Below are 22,691 nucleotides of genomic sequence, written 5' to 3'. Positions count from 1 at the left end.
GATTTTCTGATTCAGTTGCAAAGAACTTGGCAAGCTTCAGGTACTACACACTTCATATTGCATAGTAACTGAATCACTATTTTTGTTCTGCTTCCATCTGCAAAAATCTTGCAGATTTTTGAAGAAAAGTGGGATATACATGCAAGCAACAACACAAAGAAATGTGTAACCAATGGGAGATATTTCCAAGTAGCAAAACTGGGTTGATGATTATGACTATTAATCTTTTAAACAGGCTACAGTTCTAATCTCATGGCATTTCTCCTTCCCTGGCTGATGTCTTCAAATGCTAGTAAATAATTGCTCTTCTGATCTTATAAGCAACATTTCTATGGATTTTTGCACTGCTAGGAGATACTGTGCTTTTGCTTCACGAACATCTTATATTTGGTCCTTACTACAGCCCTTACACTAGTTTTCTGGGTTTTTCAGAAATGCATTTTGGAATGGGTACTGATTTATTGGGAAGTTGAATCCACCACTGCTCAGAACACATTCATTTAACCTTTTGCACTGGTCACTGGTTTTATTACTTTTTAAAGTTAATTATTTAGGTAGTATTAAAATATTGTGGCTATATTTTAAAAATTGGTGCATTTCAAAATAGCTAAAATGGCAGTAACTCAGAAGGAGCTTTTGCCCTTCTAGTGTTTTTAAACACACACAAACATATATACTGTATAGCATTCCAGGGGTACTGTGTTAAATTGCATTTCACACTTACATAGAGAAAGAAAAGAATCCTAGTAATAGCTAAATGATTAAAATGGTAATAAAAATAATACTTACTGCTATATTTAAACTGAACATTATGTGCTGAGTGTTTTTTTTAATATATCCATTTACTCCTTACAGCAAACCCACAAACATAAGCAGAGTGCTAAGATGCATTGAGATGGGATTGATGTTCTGTGCTTTACTTCCTCCAAGTCAGGCCTTTTCTGTTGAGTAAAACAGTTAAAAATAGAACTCAGGAAATATAGTGGATTACTAATAAATACCATCATATGGACCCTATAAAATATGAGTGAATGAGCAATAGAGATTCCACTATAAATGCTTATCTGGAAACAGTTGCACATCCAATATCATGCTCTTTTACATTACATGCTATCCAGACTAATTATTACATTATGATTCTAATCTCTATCTAATGCAATCATTATCTTCCAGTTTTAAAAACTAGCTTCAGTTGGTTGGGCTGAGAAGCAGTAAATGGCCCAAGGTTACCCAGACTTGGGTTCACATGACTCATTGAATCATAGACTTGCCAACCCTATTTTAGCCTAGCCTAGTGGGTTTTAGCTGTAGTATAATCCAGCCAATGTGAATAGTTTATGATTCAGTGTGTTGCATAAATCTAGCTAACTGATCAGAGTACACCAAAGTTAATCATGGCTAAGTGTGTCATGTGAACACAGCTATTTATGACTTAATGGGAATCAGGGTCACAAATTGTGTTAAGCCATGACTCTTTAACCATGCTTACTTGAATAAAACACAATTGAGTCACAGCAATTACCCCAAACTATGGTTTGTTTATAAACCACAATAGCTGGGTTCCTGGAATACACAAAGCTAAAACCAAAGAAACTACATAATGGCTTAGTGTGATGTGTGAATCCAGTGTGCCCATGTGACGTTATACTCTAAATTTGATTAATAAATACATGTACATGATTATGTTAAAGGTTTTTGCATCTTGCAGAATCAAATCAGCAGCCATCTTAGATATGCAGAAATTGGTTTTGTAGCTTATGTCTGCTTATAAGTTACTAAGTCTGTTTTTCAAATTCCGAAGATGGCAGCTGTTTTTCAGCATGAAAACAACGCTCCCAGATGGAAAAACAAGTAGACCTACAATTTCTGGGCAGCAAAACTCCGGAAGGCCACTAGAGGACAGCAAAGGGATGCCGGAAAACGAAGTCCCTATTGCCTCCTAGTCCTCGTCGCATTCTGCAGCCATCTATCTTATCTGTTTGAACAGAAACTGCAGATGTTAATCTAACAACATTTCCCCGGCGACTGTAAGCGCCACGTCTACTTTTATCTCTAGTTTCCGTCGACGCATCTTTCCGAATTTCTTTTTGCTCTTCCAGAGAACGAAAATAATCGATGGAGTATTTCGTATCACTCTTTTGTTTAGGAAAGACGGCGGGTTCTTTAAGGGCTAATTCCCGCCCACTAGTTGGCGGGAGGGGTTTCCTATCCGATGACGTCAGACGCACTCATTGATAAAACTACCGGGATTCCCTGACTGTAGGCACAGAAAGAGTAGATAAAACTTCCCTTGCCGGCGCGGCACGTGTCTGGTTGGGGGAACGCGCCGGGACTAGGGCCGACCAGTTCCCCCGTCGCAGGGAGCGAAGAAGCCGGGCTATCATGGAGCCCGCTTGTTTCCCCCCCTCATATCCTTTCAGCGACCACGTTATGGCCTCGGATCTGTACAAACCTTCGCTTCCTGCGATCGCGCCGCCTAAATCCACCTGTATGGAGCAGCCTAGATCGGCCGAACCCACCCGAATCATTAGCGACCCAGTCACGGGCAGATCCTACAGCAAAGGCCGCCTGCTCGGCAAGGTAGGTGCGATGTTCTGTAGGCAAGGTTTCGCTGTGTGAAGCGATCGTGATTCCTCCCTCGCTCTGTAGTCCACGTCCGTGACCGAGGGATGATCCAGGACGGCCTCTGTTCTTTGCGCGCTCAGGGCTTAAAAGAGCCGCGTCCACGACTGGGAGAATGGATTTAAGGAGCAGTTTATTATGATTTATACTGGGAATGATTGTATGTGGTGATGATTGTGGCACTTGAGGATTGCTATCATGATGGGAAGCAAAAATCTTCTCGTCTCCGCGGGTTCCCTCCGAAGGGCGCTTTTCTTTTCCCGGCCTGTGTTTTTCTTTCGTCCCGATTGAGGCTCTTCTCTTCCCTCCCGGCGAGATTCGATTGATCCGAGACGGGCCTGTCTGGGCATGACTCCTGCTGTGCTCTCCCCATTGGGTGGCATGGGATCTAATATGATCTGGTTCCTCTCCCCGCGCCCCCAAAACCGCCAGGCATGAGCTTTTGCGTTCTTCTCCCTTCTCCTCCTTACCTTAAAAGCTTGAGAGATTCCCCATTACTAGAAACCAATTAACTTGCTCTCCCTATAAGAGGGTTCTTTTGAAGAAGTTCGGGTAGGACATTCAGCCATGATCTGAAAGGCCAGTTGGTTTGCTAGTCATATTGTTATACATGATAGCTGATAGTTTGTCTCTCCATCCAGCAAGTGCTTTGCTGACTGGGAAAAGGACCTGTATTGTACTGGCTGTGTTCACAAGACACTGAGCTCCACCCCCACTTTAGCCTATAGACTTGTGTGAATGAAATCTGGGTGGTTAGCTTGTGGTTTATTATCTGATGCTGGAAGATTGGATTGAATTTACCATGAGTAAGCAACTAATATTTCCCAGGGATCTAAGACATTCAGTTTGTGAAGACTGACCTTGGCAGAGAATTTCTCTTGACCTACTATAGGGATTAGCAGAAACTAGACAATTGGTGACCCAGTGGCCAACTTCTGATAGTTTATATGACTTGTGGTTTAGTGTGTTATGTGAATTAACCAACTGTAGTTTATTTAGTAGAGTATGGTTAAGCAAGCAATGCAATAACGTAAGCGATTGCAATTAAATAATGGACAACAGTTTGGAGGTCTTTTAAAAAAACTAATGTGATCTAATACAGTGTCAGTAGAAGGTGGCTGGGTGACAAGGAATGGATTTATGTGTTATGAAGATTGACCACTCTGTAAAGCTAAAATACATTTCTGGGTTTAGGATTCCTGAGTTCAAAATGTGTGTTTCTTACACTAGGCCTCCAATTAATGGGTTGTGAGTTCTGGTAAAAAACAAAATAGATAGCTGTCAGAGAAATTGGACTTGGAACTGGGTGGCCTTGATTTGAATTGTGCTTGTATGGAGTTTTTTGAATTATTATGAGTTTAGCCTAACCCTCATTATAGAGTTCTGAGGGTTATCTCATTATATGCTACCTTGAGCATCACAGAGCAAAGGTGGGGCATAAATGCCAAAGGCATTTAAAAGACTGTATCCTGACATGACTCTCTCATGCTCAGACAGGTATATCAAGTTACTCAATAGAAATGGCTTGAATCTAAAGGCAGTCCATTATGTTTGTTCTCCAGTTGCATTGGACTTTAAGCCTTGTGACCTATAGCTAGTATGGCTGAAAACTATGCTGGCTGGGAATGTTAGGAATTAGTTCCCAATGCATTTAGTGGCATCACAGTGAGCAAAGCTGTGCTTCTTGCTGGTAATTCACAAGTGTTTTCTTCCATTAGAAGCAGATATCTAGCTCTTAATGGCCATGAAGCAATACAGAAGCCATATGACCTTGTGAAGATAGAACTAAGCATGAACTCCAAGATTAAGCAAAGAACCTTCTGTAGGTTGCTTTCCTAATCTGGTCTTGCACAACAGCAGAGTTATTGGCAAAACTTGTGGAAACATGCATTTATTTAAGATTTAAAGAATGTACCTAAAAGTGGATTTAACAGGATGACCAATACAAATATGTCACATTCTACAACTGTTTTGTTAATAACCATTACTGTATTTTCCTCCTCCTAATAGAGTCAGAGTATATATAATACTCTACTCTTGTGACAATAGCACATGCATATCATGAAGCACATTGTGATCCTCAGGAGCTTATGCAATAAAAATGCATTTTAGATTTAAGATGCCACAAAGCTGTTATTTAACTATAGTATATGATTGTGACTGCTGTTGGGTTATATATTATTTGATATACACAAAGTTTATTTTCCCAAGATACGTATAAAAACCAAGAGCCTTTTGATTAAAGTACATTTTCCTTTTGGTCATACAAAACTGGCATACTCATTGAGTAATATACATCACCAGCTTTCTAAATGGGTTGGAGAAAGCAGCAGCATTTATGCTGGAAATCTCTGCTCTCTGCTAGGAAAACTGGCCCTATCATACTTGATGAAAGGAGTGCATCTCTTGGTTGCATTTGCTCTACATCATACAAAGCAATGTGTCATATGGAAAGTCTGCTTATTGGCTTGGTGATGCTTTCATCTAATATCAAGGGAAACAGAATCTTTTGCCCTGAATCTGGCAGTGTGTGTACTCCATGTTTTCTTGCTGCTGTCCATTGAGAAATCTTTTTGATGATACTAGCCTAAGTTGTTTCTGTAAAACTGATACCCAAAATCAGGATTCCCTGGTGCAGAGAAACTGGTTTGTCTTGACCAAAATGTTGTTTAGGTGTGAAGCTATTTCAAACAAAGGTATATGGTGCAGCCAAGCTTGTACTTTCTATGCTGCTTGAAAAACCTGTCTAGAGAGCAATTTTGTACTGGGTGTCATAAGAATAGGGCTTAGCCATTCTCTGCTGAAAAAAACATGCCAGTGGGTAAAGTGAAACCCAAAGGAATGAATATAAGCTCCACAGCAGTAGGCAAAACTGTACCAAAACTGGATGAAGAATAGTATATTTTAAATTGCTAGATCAAATTTATTGAATTTGTACCTGCATGCTCCTGACAAACCTTATAAGAAGCAATTAAATATTTAACTGCATGGTCAATACATCAAGCATTTTATTTTAAAATGTGGAACAAGAGCTTGAAGATTTAAAATTAGGTTATGTGGTCTCAGTGCAAGAATCTGCAACTATGGCATCCCTAACCACCTACCTCTGTTGAATTCCTTCCAACAAGCATGTCACCTTCTGAAACAGACTATTTTACTGTCAGCAAGCTGCCACCAATAACTTTCTAAAATTCAACTTAAAATTGCTTTTTTGCCATTTCTATCCATCCATTCTAGCTTTTGAAAGTCCTTTGGATACAGTATTTCAAGAAGGCTGTCTTTTCTCCAAGCCAAGTAATCCCAATTATTTTAGCTATTTTTTGTAGAATTTGATTTCTAGGTTTCTTACCATTGCTTGCTGTTTATAAATAATTGTGTTTGTGGTTAAAATTTGAATAACCATGAGCTAGAATGAGTACTGAACTCCCCTCCTTGCCTCCAACTGATCTAAATTTGCTATGCATTTGAGTCATAGGTACAACGAGGGGATAAATATGGGCAAAAGTTTTGGACGTGTTTTCAGATCTTTCTAACACAAAGTATCAGAGTTGACATAAAACATGGGATAGATACGTCTAGGTGACCTCATCCTGCTTAAGGCTTTATCCAGTTCTGTATTCATGCCCTTTGCGCTATGCTCTTGACAAGTTATTTACCTTGGAGTTTCATCTGTTTATTAGAGCTCAGTGCTGTCACAAAGAGCAGAAGGTCTGGGAAAATATGTTATGTTATAAATAGGCTATTATGGACATTAGTCTACTTGGCAAAGAATACTCCTGTCTGTTATTCCTCTCTAAGCCTTTTAACTGAAAATCAGATCTGCAGATGCTATTTATCGATCGGCCATTGGCTAATTTCACAAATTAGCATAGGACATGGGGGGCAATTTAACAAATATAAGAATGGCCAAGGACCCTGACTATAGTTTTATGTTCAGAATATTATGAACGAATATTATGTTCAGAATAATGTGGGTATCTGGGAGAAGTGTCTTCCAACCAGTTACTTGGGCATCAAAGGAAAATGGGAAGTTTCTGCAGCATAGACATGTAATTTCTGCTTCTTGACTGTCAGGGGGGATTTGCAAGATGCTATGAAGCGACTGACCTCTCAAGCAACACAACGTATGCAGTGAAAGTTATTCCTCACAGCAGAGTGGCTAAACCACATCAGCGTGAGAAGGTATGTGACTGAGACCTGAGCAGGCTGAGAATACGTGGGGTGATCAGCTTGTGCTTGATGCTGGCTTTGAACTTGCTAATTGTAATTTTGTGGTGGCTCTTACAGATCATCAATGAAATTGAACTACACCGAGACCTGCACCACAAGCACATTGTGAAGTTCTCACATCATTTTGAAGATTCAGACAACATTTACATTTTCCTTGAGCATTGCAGTAGGAAAGTGAGTACTAAGTTATATTCTGTCTATGAACCCTGTGTGTTCCCTGAGAAATGTCTTACTATACTATAGCCTTCTCCTTTTAAAAGTACATAAGTCCTATGATGTCCAAACAGTCTTCCACCACGATTGCTTCATCAAAGCCATAGAGGTAGAAGCTCATTGCTGGGCAGTCAAACCAGGGCTGACACATGAGCACTTGGAGCAAAAATATTTTATAGCATTGTGAACACAGGCTAACAGAAATGGACCCTGCAAGATGATAACACTGAACCATTGTTTCAGACGGGGCATAACCTATAAGCTGTAACTATGTGCTCCATGGGAGAAGGTAGATGTGATTTTTCTCTTATGGGTTAGAAATAACAGGATACTGTATGCTTCATTATAGGAGCAAGCAAAGGGGCCAATGCTAGATTGTAACAAACAGAGCAAAGAGGAGGGGTGGTAATACTGTTGGCAGCAGATGTCTTAAGAGAGTTGCGAACCTGGTTGCTTACCAGTACGGGAGGTGTGCACTGCAGCTTGCCACTTCAACACTTAGGCTGCTTGTCTTCCTCAATTCCTTTCTTCTTGAGAGTATACTTAAGAGTGACAAAAACGTTCTTTGTAAGAATCTGTCATAGAAGTATTCTCAGTGTAGACATTGGGGCTGCCATGAGTAGCACAAGTGCTATTTTAGTTACTTGTTTTTTATTTGCAGTTCAATTCCTTATAAACAATATGTCCGCTTCTGGCATTTTAATGGCTTCAGTTGCTCTGGGGTAGATCAAAGTGGGTATTAAACTGTCCAGCAAGGATTACTTGTTGGAATAGTGTTTGTAGAGGTTTCATCAGAATTCATGCCAGTACTTAAGACAAGAATGACCTCTGCTAGAATTGGCTATTAGTATTTAAAAATTTCCTTGGTGCACCTTCTTAATGTTTAATACCAAGTTTCCTTCATGCAGTTGACATACATTTTAGCATATTTCACCATACCTACAAGATAAAATTTCTAGTCACTTGACTATCTTGTATTTTGGAAAGTGGGCAATTTGGAAATACTGCTTGGACTTTATTTGGAGTCTGGGAAAAAACAGCAGAACATGCAGATACCATCATAACTTCATTGAGAAGGTTAGAAGATGGAAATGTAGAGGAGGGATTAGGATCAAGTGGAAACATACTGGGATTAGAACATTTTGGACTGATTTTGAATGGGACCATGTAAAAACATGGATGAGCAATATGTGGACATCAGACATTAGTGTAGTCAATTCCCATCATCCCTAGCTAGCATGACAAACAATGTGGATGAGATGTTACAGTATAACAAAGTCTGTTGTACCCCAGCTTGTCCATGCCTGATATATAAAGGATTGACGAGCAGCCCATTGTACCCCCTTTATTGGTCATGAGGTTCATTGGTAATTGGGACAGTCATGTCTCTCCCCTATTTGCTCATTGTATTTGTAGTTCTTTTTCTGCCACCAAGGACTTCAAGATGGCTTACAGTTCTCCATCTCATCAAACTGCAGAATTGTGGGGCAGATTAGATGGAGGCAGGGTAATGACTGGCCCTCATTTACTTATGCATTTCATGGAGGAGTGGGGATTTGAATTTGGGTTGTGTATGCAGTGCACCAAATAGTCTGAATACAGCCTCTTTATGGTTAAATGTGTCTTGTTCTAGTCTTTGGCACATATTTGGAAGTCCCGCCATACCCTTCTGGAGCCAGAGGTTCGGTATTACCTCAAACAAATAATCTCTGCTTTGAAGTACCTGCACCTTAAGGGCATTTTGCACAGAGACCTCAAGTTGGGTATGTACAGCACAGCTGCTCTCTTATTCAAGAGTAAAATAGATCGTGTCCAAAATATATCCGGCATATTAGCATACTTGTTTTGAGACGGAGGCTGCCTTTAAGGAGGCTCAGTTTAATCTCTCTGAATTTGCAAGCTAAAATCTTCTACTCTTAAAAAAAAAAAAAAAAAGCCAAAAACTGGGATTCTAGATGCTAAAATGTATTCAGTTTAATTTTTTTTTTTAATTTACATGGTATTTAGATAGGATTTCTTGGCCTAGAGGCAGGGAGATGAAGTCTCTGGGAATATTTTTGTAATGTCAGATTTTGAGGCAGAAAGACAGGAAATAGGTAATAAAAATTCAGCAAATAATACTTCTGCTGCAGGTAACTTTTTCATCAGTGAAAATATGGAACTGAAAGTTGGTGACTTCGGTTTGGCTGCCCGCCAGGAGCCTGCAGACCAGAAGAAAAAGTAGGTGGCTCAACTTCTTTATCCCAGGCATCAGCAACTTTTCAGACCTTTGCTGTATTGCGTAATATCTCACAGTTGCCCAACCCCTCTCTGCCCTCTGCTAGACTGAAACATCAGGAGATTTTTAGTGGATGTTCTAAATTTTCTTTCTTCACAAGGAGACTATGGATGCCTCTTGGAGGGGGTGGGTTGATGCAAACACTGGTGTTTGCAGGGCCATGTTGCCAGCCCCTGCTGCATTTCTCCAGGACTATGTCCTTGTGCTGCCGTCTCTAATGTGGTCTTTATTCTAGGATAAGAATGAAGGATCTTCTTTTACAGAGCTTTATTGTCCTGGTGCTCCATTCTGTGCAGCTGTGTGTTGGGGGAGGGGAGGAATCTGAATGCAATAGGGACCAAGGGACTTGAAATAGACTCCTTTGCTTCAGCGTGGAACTTGGTCACCGAAGAAACAATGTGGTGTCTGTAGTTATGTCTAAGGCTGAGGCCTGGTGTTTGCTCAGTAGAGAGAAACAATGGGCAAGCTTATCATGTGTTACGCTTCATGCAAATGTTGGCGGTTGGGATGGGCAATTGTACTGGCCAGAAAGGAGTATTAGAGGGGAAGCGGTGTCCGTCTACCAGCACAGGTTGCTAAGCGCAGAAGGCTCAGACTTCCTCACTGGGAAGTTGTGAAAGAAGCTTCTGGCATGTCCTGTTTTTTGAACAAGGCAGTGGGTTGGTATGGCTTGTGACGTGGCTGGAAGAAGGAAGGTTCTGAAACCCAGCTACAGAATAAAAGAAATACCAGAATAAAAATGTCAAATTGTGTTTTGTTTTCTTGACATGCTTGTTAAACAATTTAATTTCTCCTAACAGGAGAGCTAACAGGGATCAGGTTATGTTATAGCTAAAAAGAAGTCATCCCTAGCAATAGTGCTAGTTCAAAATAAGAAACAGTGTTGGTTATATATATTTTTTCTTAAAAGGCCAGTTTTCGATTTACTGGAACAGTGCTTCTTCCTGGTATTGACAACTTAGGTTTAGCAAGTACCTGGCTAATTTTGGAGATGATGGTGATGATTTTGGACACTTCAGTCCTATTTACTTGGCCTGCTATGTGGTGGGGGCAGGAGCATTCCCCTTGGTTACCTTTACCCTCTAAACCAGTGTTTCTCCACTTTGGCAACTTCAAGACAGGTGGACTTCAACTCCCAGTATTCCCCAGCCACCCATCTTAAAGTTGCCAAGGTTGAGAAACACTGCTCTAAACTTATACCCTTAAAAAGTACTGGTTGAAAATTCTAGTTATCCTGACCACTTGAAGGATACCAACTTGGGAAAAGCTGTCCCATAGCATAATAAGTATTTTGTCCAGATGAATAGAAGGAAGGAAAGGGAGTTGGAGAAATGTCAGGTTTCGTTCATTATCTCATACTGTGTACTCCTGTTCCCTAGGACTATCTGTGGTACTCCAAATTACCTTGCTCCAGAAGTGCTAGTGCGACAAGGACATGGGCCAGAGTCAGATGTATGGTCTTTGGGCTGTGTCATGTAAGTCTAGAGCTTAACCTTAACAATCGATTATTTGCTTCTGCAGCATGGCTTTTGTAGAGAGCTGCTCTTTCATGTGGGTAAAGAAAATAAAAGAAAATAGTGAGGCATTAATGGGTGCATGCACTTGTATGCACAACACCATTTAAAAGTCTGCTTAGGTTTTGTCATTTAAAAGCACTGAAGTTAGACCAAAGTTGATAGCCACCTTTGAACCTGAATAGAAATGCTAGTAAAATGAATGGAATATAGCAAAAGGCCAAATTCTAGCTACTAAAACCAGTTTCAGCAGAGTATTATGGGGAAACTACAAAATGACTGCAGAATAGCATTATATGAGCCTTCCCCAAAGCTCTAACTAATAGATGGCAATGGGATGTATAAGTCAGTTACCTCCTTGAGTACTATAAGCCCAAGTTAAAATGGGCTTCATGGAGGCAGTAGCTTGCATGAGACCTATTTTAGTTCTCTATTGATTTCTGCAAATCTTAACACTCCTTCCATCAGTTTTCTGATGAAGCTTCCAAAAATGTTTCCTTGAGGGCATTAAAAGGAATTGATGACAAAGTGCATCAGCTTTCCATAGTTAATGCAAGATGTGACAGTCTCCATAACAGTCTAGTTTCATTGTACGTGCATTCCATAAATATTAGCTTCAAGGAATAGCTTAGGTGATTAGCTGGATTGCGTGTCGTTCATGTAGTTTAAACTATGTATAATTCATGTAGTTTAAGCATAAATTTGTATAACTGCTTAAACTCATAACATTAATGATCTGTTTTCAGTTTCTTCAAAACAAATGGAAAAAAAGTGGCTTGCCTGTGGTACATGGGGTAACTGTTTAACTCAGGTGGTATTCAGCAGTTTTCCGGAGCATCTTGAAAAATACTCTGAGCCTTTAGATTTCTTTGCTTTGGTTACCCACAGTTTCCTGTTTTCATAGCACATATGGAAAATATGCTTTCTAAATGCTGAGAAAGGGGAGAATGGTCTCCAATGAGAAGCTGCTTAAGGGAAGAACCCCCTGTGCTTCAGCTCAGCCCAGAATCATTCCAGGAAAGTTTAGTTCCTAAGAGGCTCTTAGCTCTGATCACATGGAGAAGTGCTGTCATCTGCCATCCGGATGTGCCTCCGGTCTGCAGGCACTTGGAGCAATAGCAGTGTCTCATGAGCTTGATTACAAAGAAAACTTAAAGCTGGGTGTTGTCTAGCATCAACTTCCTCCATGGTTGCTGCTGAGTCAAGTACTAATAGAGAGCCTGTCAGCGCTGACTGCAGAGAAGTGGTATCCTTCAATCTCCTTGGCATTCATCGTTTACCCTCTTCTTTCTCTCCCTCCCACACCGTAGGTACACTCTGCTATGTGGAAACCCGCCTTTTGAGACTTCAGATCTCAAGGAGACCTATCGCTGCATCAAACATGTTGTATATATGCTTCCAGCTTTCCTCTCTGTATCAGCCAAGAACCTTCTCACTGGCATCTTGAAACGCAATCCGCAGGAGCGCTTCACACTGGAGGAGATCTTGGACCATGAGTTTTTCACTAAAGTGAGTGGCAGTCCCTTTAAAAATACACCACTGTAGCTTTGGCAGAATAACGCCAGAGCCACAAACTGTGCTGCTACAAAGCATAATCCATTGGCAGTTGCATCTCTGTTTTTCGCTTGGAAACAGTCCTCTTACAGGCAAAGTCTTCAGCTCAAGCCATCATTGGGGCCATGGCAGTGTAGGAACATCACTGTCCCTATTACTAAGGGTGTGAGCTTCTGGAATCTTGCCTGGATTGTAATTTAGATAATTACATCCTGCTTCTAATTAACACTCATGCTCACATGACTCAGCTCTTTGCTCTGGCTTTTGTTTTCTGGACAACCTGATTGTTACATTCTTGTCTCTCAAATCAGAACCTTCTGCAGAATTTTAAAACCCTTGACTGTGGAGGATTTGGTGAAAATGGCCAAACCTCATATATGCATAAGAGAGCTCTGAAAAAGCTGGGAAAATCTAATATAATGAATGCTTTCTGTTCTGATGTTTGATCAGAACAGAAAGCATTCATTAGTTTGATTTTACTAATAGCTTTAACTTTCTAGGCCTACACACCTGATAAGCTCCCACCCAGCAGCTGCATGATGACACCTGAACTGAACCCCCCCAACCCTGCTAAGAGCCTACTGGTGAAGGTCACCAAGACACTCTTTGGAAGAAGAAAGACCAAAGGTGAGTTGTGCAGTGTGTCCTAGTGTATGACTGAAATTCCTAAAAAGGTATTGGGCAAAAAGTAGTAGCATGCCTGTCCTATCTAATTAGACTGGGGTCTTTTGGTTGCAGCCCTTGGACCAAGCACCAGAGAATATCTATTTAGTTTTAATTGGTTTGGGTGTTGCCTCTGCATGTCTGGGAAATCTGAAAGCATTAGAATTGGCAACAGGCTAGTTACTCTTACAATTTATGATGTTCAAAATAATAATAAGGGAGAAGGCAGTTGTAAATTTTGGGCTCCTAAATTATCATCTTTTGGATAGATGTCTCACTTATTGTAGGATTGCTTGTACATAACCGCTCTGGATTTTTTTTCCACAGTTAAGAAGGCTTCTTCTGAAGAGAGAGATGACATCTCTAAGCTAGTATCAGGCCTTGTAAAGACTTCTATCTGTAGGCAACTAAGTCACAAAACTGTGGAAGGAAATGAAGTAAGTTAACTTCAGGAACTTGACTAATCAGATGACCCTTTCAGAAGGGGAAGAAGGATCCTTAACTGTAGGTGCTGAAATTAACAGGAAGTAAAAAATGTGATGGATAGAAGGAAATGGGCTGAAATGGCTTTGTTTTTTTTAGGGCACTCCTCTGAATGGTCAGAGTCCTAGCTCTAGCCCTGCAGAGACTGTAGCAGAAGAGGGTTCACAGAAGTCCATCTCAAGATCCATTCGTGGGACAACAGCTAGTAGCTGTGAAGGTGAGAACTGACATTGTCTCCAATTCCTATTGGATGTTCAGCATACATTCATCTGATGAAGTGGCCATCTGTTAAAACTTGCTCAAAGTTGGTTAAGTGGATTAAACCCAGTAAGAAGGAGTTCACTGGTAGCAGGGGTTTGCAAATAATTGAGGTCACAATTGTAACTTAAACAGATGACCTTGTAACATTGGAGATTCTGTTTCAAGGTGGCTATTAGTCAAACAGCGGGACCAAAACTACTTATTTCTGGCCTTTCCTAGTTATGGGATTATTATTATTATTATTTTATTAAATTTGTATGCTGTCCAACTTCAAGGACTCTGGGCAGCTTACAATGATCAAAGAAATTACAATAAAATCACTAGAACATTAAAGATAAAAGATGGCAAGTGCGACAGACCAGAGGGAATAAAGTGGGGGGGTCTCGCTCTCCCTCTCCAAAGGCCTGGGTGAAGAAGGTCATGGCTCTTCTAAGCAACAGTAGAGTGGGGGCCATCTTGGCCAGATGGACTTCTGGCTTGATCTGGCTGGGGATAGCAAAAGATAAGCTTTAAGAAGCTCAATGTAATTAATTTTCCTAGCTTGGTAAACCAGAGATTTAATTTGTCCATCATCTTCTAATAAAAATGAATTTCCCTATCACATCTATTCAGATTTTTAGCCTGGCAAGTGAGAAGCTCCACAGAAGCTGGACTGAACTTGTGTCATTTTCCTTCTTGTCTAGTATTTGAAGACTGTGTCACGGCATCAGCTATTATTGAATCTGCAGTTGGGCTCCTGAAGAACTGTCTCTCTCTTATGCCACCAGGTAAGTAAGGGACAGCCTATCAAAAACCCTGAATGGGATGGTTGGCACGATGTGGAAGAGCTTCTCTCCTGAAAGTTAATACCAGATAGGACTGGAAGAGAGAGCACAGGGATATGCAAAACTTCATATTGTAATCTCAGAACATTGTTTCCTCTCCTAGTCCTTTTAAACATTAATTTCCAAGTGATGTGTATTTCCATGATCTAAACTCTGTTCACTAGGAGGGGGAATGTGGACCCAAATACTTTAATCATCCAGACCACCCCCTCCATTTGTAGTGGCTGGGGTACTGGAGAATTACCTTTACCTTTGGGGCTCTCGCTGTGATTTAGAACCCTGGTAAATTGTAACCCTATTCAGTAATAAAATTGGCCATTTAAGCAGCTAGGATGAACCCTGTTTTTCCAAAGTAATGCTTGTGACATCTAAACAGGAAAGGTATCTAACATTCCTGCACCATGGAAGCCTTCTTGTACATGCAAAGGCTTGCGTGTGAGCTGAAACACCCTTTGCAAAGGATTTGAACTTGTGTGGAAACTAAATCATGTAGAGCTCTACATGTGGGATTTCCCTGCTGAATGTGCAAATGGCTTTTCACACTTCATCATGACTTAGAAGAATGGGACTCATTCCCACTGCTCACATGGTGAATTCTAACCATTTTTCTGCTGCTGAACAGTTGGGATCACAGAGGTTCTTCATAAATAAAGAACATTTCTTGGTTCACATATTCATCCTCTGTACATAGAGGTTGATGATAGGAAAGATGAAGAGGAGCCATCTTAGCGTGCTTCTTCCTGTTTTCTCTGTTAAGTACAATCCTTTAAAGAGGATTATTTCATCTAATACTAGCGGTTTCTCCTAAGTTAACTAGTATTCTTGTTCATTGTCTAGCTGAGACGAATCCAGCTTCCCTGGCTTGCCATGAACATTTTGTTTGGGTGAGCAAGTGGGTTGATTATTCCAACAAGTATGGATTTGGTTACCAGCTCTCCAACCATAGCATTGGTGTCCTCTTCAATGATGGAACTCACATGTCTCTCTCAGCTGACTGGAAGTGAGTGGAAGAAACTGATTGTTTGAGGAGTTGGGGAGGGGGTATGGGTGGTAATTGAGGCTGGTAGTGCAGTTGGGTTAGCTCTTCACTGCAGCTGTAGACCTGCTGCCCAGCGTTATGTGCTGAAAGATAATGACAGGATAGAACATGCAATAAAATACTGGGTGACTGAAAGTATGGGCAAGGAGATTGTTTTAACAAAAGAGGAAGCTTGTAGTAGTTGTATCTATATGATTTTAACAGTGAAATTTTCTGCTTGAGGTAGCTCAACAATTTGTGCTTGCCTTTTTTCCCCCCTTGGGATGCTCTAGAATACCTGATAATGCATTTTTAAAACACCTTTTAACATTTATGGCTGTATTAGAAACCCTCTTTAGGGGCTATGAACTTCTACTCCCATGTGGTAGGGCAGGAATGCTTGATGTTGCCAATACTAAATTGCTGAATGGCAATAAGGGCACAACTCTCCATTTCATTCTGCCAAATGTAGATCAGTTAGTACATCATAATAGATCATAATAGATCCAAAATACTTCTGGCTACTACAGCTAACTATATTCTCTTGCCTTTCAGGAAAGTACATTACAACCTGACAAATAGTAAACATTTCTCCTTCCCGACTTCAACAGTTCCTGAACAGCTGCAGGAACAGATGGGGATTCTGCACTATTTTGCTTCATACATGGAGCAGCATCTCATGAAGGTGAGGTGGCTACTGGTGTAGAGTCATGTATGTTCATGCTTAGGCTGTGTTGGTTTCTGGATGCAGATTGAATTGCCAACCTTCTAACAACTTCATCCAGAAGTTGATAGGCATCTTTCATAAGACTTCCAAAGAGAATAGTTAGATGCTCCCTCCCTTTCTTCCTCTTTGATTAGCAGGTCCCACTGTCTGATCTGTTCTCAGATTTGATTGATTGATTGATTGATTGATTGATTTAACCAATTTGTCCCCGCCCATCTCCTCCCTTCGGGGGACTCTGGGCAGTTTACAGTAATCAGTTAAAACAACAATCATACAATGAATAAAATACACAATATAAAATTACAGTAATAAATAATATAAATAAGAGTAAAAAATAAAAAAGTCCAAGTGGCCAAAGAATCTAAAACATGATTGAGATGCTATGCCTTATCCTTCTGGCTATGTCTATTCCATGTTCATAAGGAAGCTTTAGCTAAAATTGTGCAGGATGCAGTGAAATCTTGCTAATCCCTCTTTTCTTGAATATGGCTTCTACTATTGATATACCTGAGCTATTGTTTTGCAGTGGAAACTGAGGGATTATTTATTCTCATCTGGGTAGAATGGTGAGAATAGATTGGGGATGAATGTTAGGAATTGGTTATTCTGTTGTCCATTCTTCTAACTTCTCTGTCCTCCTTCAAAGGGTGGAGACTTGCCCAGCATAGAAGAGACTGGACAGTCACCTCTGCTGCTGCTACAGTGGGTGAAGACTAATCAGGCCTTACTGATGCTCTTCAGCAATGGAACTTTACAGGTGGGTAATGCATCAACTCCCTTATGTAAAAGTGTCACCTGTGACCTCTTCTATTTAAGAGAGTTCTGGACAGGCTTACAAGCTGGCTTCTCATGCCAAGCACCTCCAAAGCTATTTCATCACAGAGAACTTTGTGAAGTGACATGAGAAGTATTTTTATTTATAAGAAGTTGCTATGCCAAGGGTAAGTTATCTTTTAAAGTTGGTGGGCTTTCATAAAAATACAAGTCCATGTCTTTAGTGCTCCCTTAAAATGGAATGATTTGCAGTGGAAAGGGGTTGCCTGGAGGTGGTTTGTGGGGACCCCTCAGTCTTATATATTGTTTTGATGGTAGAATGTGCATGTTAAAAAAAAACCATGTTCAGTACTTTATTGTACTTGAAGAAAAGGCAAGATACAAATACATATGTGTTTGTTACAGAAGTTTAACAAAAGTTGGATACCTGTAGACCCATTTCTGTATATCCGGTTTTCTAGCCCTTCAATTGTTCAACTTCTGCATTTTGTTTCCTTCCAGTGTTTTAACTGAAGGGAATAGAGGAAGAAAACTACAGCCAAAGTCACACACAGTGTCCTAGCCAATACATAGACCAGGGATGTGGCATGCATTTTCTTTGTAGTCTCCAAAACCACAAAGATCATATAGCCAGAATTTAGTAGCAAACCACTAAATAGTAGCTGTTCAATTTCCTGCCAGGAAGTGAAATACAGTAAGTCTAGCAAAACCTGATATGCTTTATACACACACAAAATATAAAAGGTATCCACCAAAAAGCAGATCTAAAATTTCAGGCCTATTTCTGCTGAAGTCATAGAATCATTGCTCTGGCTCCTGCAGTCCACAGCTGTATAAAAGTTCTTTGTGCTTAATCTAGATTCATGCACTATGAAAACCAGGAAAGATTCCAAAAGGGCAAGAAATGCCAGACATTTAAATAGGCATCAATGATGAATATTAAGAAAGGGGTTGTGCTGTCTTTTTTTGTAGGTGAACTTTTACAATGATCATACCAAGGTGATCTTCAGCAAACCTGACCACTCCTGCCTCCTTACCTACATAAACCGTGACAGGAATTCCTATACTTACAAGTTGAGCAGCATTGCGGAACTGGGCTGCTCACCAGAACTTCAACGTCGGCTCAAGTATATTCTCAAACTACTGCAACAGCGAGCAGATGCTTAAGGCTGCAAGTGGAGTGGTCCCACTGGAGCACCCCATTACTCCAGGGATGGATATATTAATAGCATAAAAGACAGCAACTCTAGGCATCTACTGTGAAAGCATTCCGATGTCTAATTTTCTAGAAAGGAAAACTTCAAAACTGCACACGTATAGCCCCAAACCACTCCTCAGGACTCATCAATGTCTGGATCCTTTTGCATCATCGTGTTTCTTGTTTTAAAAAATCAGCTTGATGTGAATGCTTCAGTTCACAGGAGAAAGGTGTGGGGATAGATGCCTTAAGTTTTACTTCTGTGCAATTATTGCATGGTTGGTTATGCACATGGTGTCACTGGGTAGAAAGGGAGGAGAACTTGTGCTCCATACACTATACACAGGGAACAATACAGGGTAAGAAAAGTAAAAAATATTTTTTATGGTGGTTTCTAGGCTTTTGGTCCAATGCCAGATATTTGATGTGGAACGTGGTGTGCCAGAGCCTGATGGAAAGAGGGGTACAAATGTAGAAATTAGTGGCTTTACTTACGTGTTGTCTCAAGTCCTTGCAACACTACCATTGTCTGCTCAGGAAACTGGCATTGCATTGCTGGGAGTTGTGTTACTGCCCAAGCTTCGCTTGGCTCTGAGTCATGGACCAAAGCTGTGAATTGGGTGTGGCTACCTAGAGAAGAAAAGGCCTATGCAAAGGAGCAGTGCTGGCATAGCTGACTTCTCTACTGTGGAAGCAGATAAATAGCTTTTTGTCCAGCTATAATATAATTCTAAACAAAAATGCTTGAGCCACTGTAGTTGGCTAGCGTGCCAATTGCCTGTCCTCTAGAATTGATAGAGAGGAACTCCCTCAAATTTGGGAGGACTAGTTAATAGTGAGAGTTGAATGTTCAGCCTTAAAATCAGGATCAGTTTAGGTTTCTAGTGTTACTGTGAAGCACTTGAAGCTATGAAGGGACATGCTGGGTAATAGAACTGTTACACTAATTAAGCAAATGGGACTCCTTTTTGCTGAAACTGTGAATGCCCTGCTTGCCTCCGTTTCTTGGCTGCTTTTCAGTCCAGGCTGCAGCAGGGAATCCCACAAATAGGTACAGACTTGAACAGCTTAAATAGAAGCTGCCCACTTGAAGTTTTGAACCTGACAGACTGTTCAGCTGTGGGGCTTAAATGGTGTGAACATTAAAGAACTTTATTTATGTATTTATGCCAACTATTTATTTTGCACCTGTGTCCTATCAATCATGCACACCATATTTCCCAAAATGCAGCAGTTTGATTATAATAAACACGTTTTTAATAAAAGCAGAGAGAAATGGTTGTTTTGTGTCAAAACAGTGTCTTGTAAGTAACCAGTTGGCTCTATAGGGCTTGGATTAAGGCAGGTAACCAAACTGATTTCTTTTGAGTTGTAATTTTAGCGCTCTAACATGTAATGTGCTCTTCAAAATAGGGAAAGTTGTTTCATATCAGTATCTTGATGCAGGCAACTGTCAAAACATAATGAGTGGTGGACAGGTTGGGTGCTCAGGGCTTCCAAACAATTTTCAGGCAGATTTAAGCATGGCTGCAACAGGAGATTGAAATGTTGCTTGATTTTGAAGGTACTGATAGATAAAACAGAAAAAAACCTTACATGCTATGATGACGCTCAAAAGTACCCATGCTTTTGGCATTCTTCTGCCTGTTATCCAGAGGCGCTTACAGAGATATTTACTGTTTATTGATTACAGTGTATTCATTTATATACTGTACATCCTCCATGATTCTAGGCAGTTTACAGGCAATTCCAATGAAAAGTATAACACAAAAATATCTGCATTATCAAACTCAAGTCAATGAGATAAAATCCCAGACGAAAAGAACAGCCCAATATTAGCATTAAAATTCAAAAGCTCACCTGAGCAAGATCATTTTAACCATTTTGTGGAAAGCTGGTTGTGAAGGGGCCAGGTGCACCCCCAGGGTCCAAGTGTTCCAAAGTGTGTGGCCAACCTGGAGAAGTCATAGCCAGCTGAGCATCTTGAGCTTTCCTCTGCCTGGCAAGGGATCATCAAATTAGACGAACTTAGGTGATCAGTTAACTTTGATTAAGCATTCACCCTCTCATGCAAATACTCCCTGGAGATTCTTGCCCCCTTTCCTGATATATTTTTTTCTTTTTTTTATTTAAACATTCTTTACATACCCAATTAACAAAACAATATTTAAACTTAAAGAAAAAAATAGAAGCAAAAAAAGTAAAGAATACAAAGAAAGAATACAAACTAAGGAAAAAAAGGGGGAATCTACCTTATATTTTATACTTATCAATAGTCACTGGTTTACTAATACATTAATATAATCAGTACAACACGTTATTGTAAAATATCTCAAAATCTCTTGACATAGTAATACACATAGCTGGATCCTTTGATTAGTAGAAAACCTTTTCTAAAACACATCACACATTTCTATCAACTACTTAACATCTGGAATAATATCACATTTCCAATTTCTCAATATGATTCTTTTATCCACCCTCCATGCTTGGTACAACCATAATTCCTGATGAACAGATTCCAAAGCTTTGGTATATAGTTCAACATCACATTAACATATTTAACATTAAAGATTTTCCTATAAACCTACTCACATAGATTAACACACATGCCAGAAAGATACCAAATGAACACATGACCATATCATATGGGTTAGTGAACCCTCACATTTGTTACACCTCCAACACACAAAACCTGATGTCCAATCTTTCAAATACTTGAAAGACACTTTGAGATACTTGCTCCCTTTCCTGATTTCTTTTTATCTTTCACTGTCACCAGGGCAGGGTAGAGCTATCTGGGTATCTTTACCTGAATAACCGGAATAACTTTCTATAAAGTGCATTATTTTGCAACTAGAAGCCAGATGTTTAGAATTACCTAACTGATGGCTTTAATGGAGAATGTTAGTATTTTTAAAGGTATTTTGTCACTAAGCTGTGTGTTTGGAGTAGCTTCTGATAAAATGAGCACAATCAGCTTTAGAATATGTAAAGTAAACAACTCTATCAATAGAGAATGAAAACAACTTCTAGCAACAGCAGAGAGATTTTAAACAAGGTGTTTAAGTTCTATGAAAATAAACATTACATTTAATTAGTTTGAATTAGTTTAAATAGTTTAATTAGTTAGAAGATAAGAGACCATGGCAACTAAGTCTTTGATAGGATATCATGCCTCAGGCAAGCTGACAGTGTCTTCTATATAATAGTTATCAGAGTTCTGAGATAGAAGGGGGAATTGTGTTCCTTATGGTAAAGTGGTCTCAGCTCTTATGGACTTAAAGATTAAAATGTGCTATCAATTAGACTGAAAAACAGTACAGCGGTAAGGCAGAATCTTGCTGCCATTTTTGGTAACACTCTTTGGTGACCAAAATCTCTTCCCAGTGCTAGAACAGGATTGGGCATATACCTGCAATTACCAAAGCTAAAGACAGTAGATTGGCTAGTGTTGGCTTCCTATTTGCACTATTCCTATTTTACTTGTTCAGGTGCTTCTCCCAACAGTCGATCGGGTGGAGTGAAGCGATGGTATGTAGGGAGAGTAATCCCCGTATGACATCTTTAACATTTCATTCAGCATGTTCATTTCTAGTTGATAAGTGCTAACAGTTTGGCCATCATTACCTCCATTTAGCAATGTTTACAGTGATGACAAATTCATATTTGATGCATAGCTTTCCCTAAACTAGTATTTTCCCTATGTGTTAAAGCATAACTGCCATTATTGTTAGTAACATGGCTATACTGTACTTTTAATTCAAAGCAGGAAAGCTAATCAGTTAAAATATAATTTCAAGAATTATGTCAAGAGTGTTTTGGGTTTTCCCCACATTTGTGTTTATTTGGCTTTTGACCTCAATGGAAAAAGTTACATTGACATAGGATGCAGTGAGAAGAAAGTGTGTGTTTATGTCTCAAACATTCTCAGAGTTTTTAAAAGGCCTGGTGCACCCAGAGACCTTTTAATATTTTGGTCTTTTACATGCAGCATGACTCAAATCCGGGAAGTACTTATGCAGCTATATTTTGGGCACCTTTAACATAATCTGCCTCTGAAAGATGCTCATTTGCTCAAGGAAGAGATCTGTGTTTGTTTGCAAAGGAAGTTATATAATCTTTTGTACAAGCAAAGGCATAAGAATTGTGTAGAACAATTCTAACTGCAAATTTAACAAAAGAACTCTTAAGGAGTTGTGTTGACCACCAGCTCCCACTGGAGCAGATTTCCTAGTTTTCTACTTTTTGCTACTTTACTATTTTAATGTGTGTTGTAGCATGTTTTAGCATATGTTGTTACCTTAAACTATATCCAGATACATACCAAAT

General features: G+C 39.9%; 1 protein-coding gene across 1 annotated transcript; it reads left to right on the top strand.

Moving 5' to 3' along the window:
- Window positions 1-2,235: 2,235 nt before the first annotated feature.
- On the top strand, window positions 2,236-19,639 carry PLK3 (polo like kinase 3). Its single transcript, XM_063297839.1, has 15 exons — window positions 2,236-2,580; window positions 6,697-6,804; window positions 6,910-7,026; window positions 8,699-8,828; window positions 9,198-9,285; window positions 10,723-10,818; window positions 12,168-12,366; window positions 12,912-13,038; window positions 13,402-13,511; window positions 13,657-13,774; window positions 14,502-14,585; window positions 15,480-15,642; window positions 16,216-16,345; window positions 17,034-17,144; window positions 18,134-19,639. Exons 1-15 carry the CDS (start codon window positions 2,383-2,385, stop codon window positions 18,326-18,328), a joined length of 1,974 nt encoding a protein of 657 aa, XP_063153909.1. The 5' UTR covers window positions 2,236-2,382; the 3' UTR covers window positions 18,329-19,639.
- Window positions 19,640-22,691: the final 3,052 nt, after the last annotated feature.

The sequence above is a fragment of the Candoia aspera genome, chromosome 3, assembly GCF_035149785.1.
Source record: "Candoia aspera isolate rCanAsp1 chromosome 3, rCanAsp1.hap2, whole genome shotgun sequence".
Lineage (NCBI taxonomy): Eukaryota > Metazoa > Chordata > Lepidosauria > Squamata > Boidae > Candoia > Candoia aspera.
The sequence above is the reverse complement of the archived record's forward strand: the minus strand, read 5'-3'. Positions and strand labels throughout refer to the sequence as shown.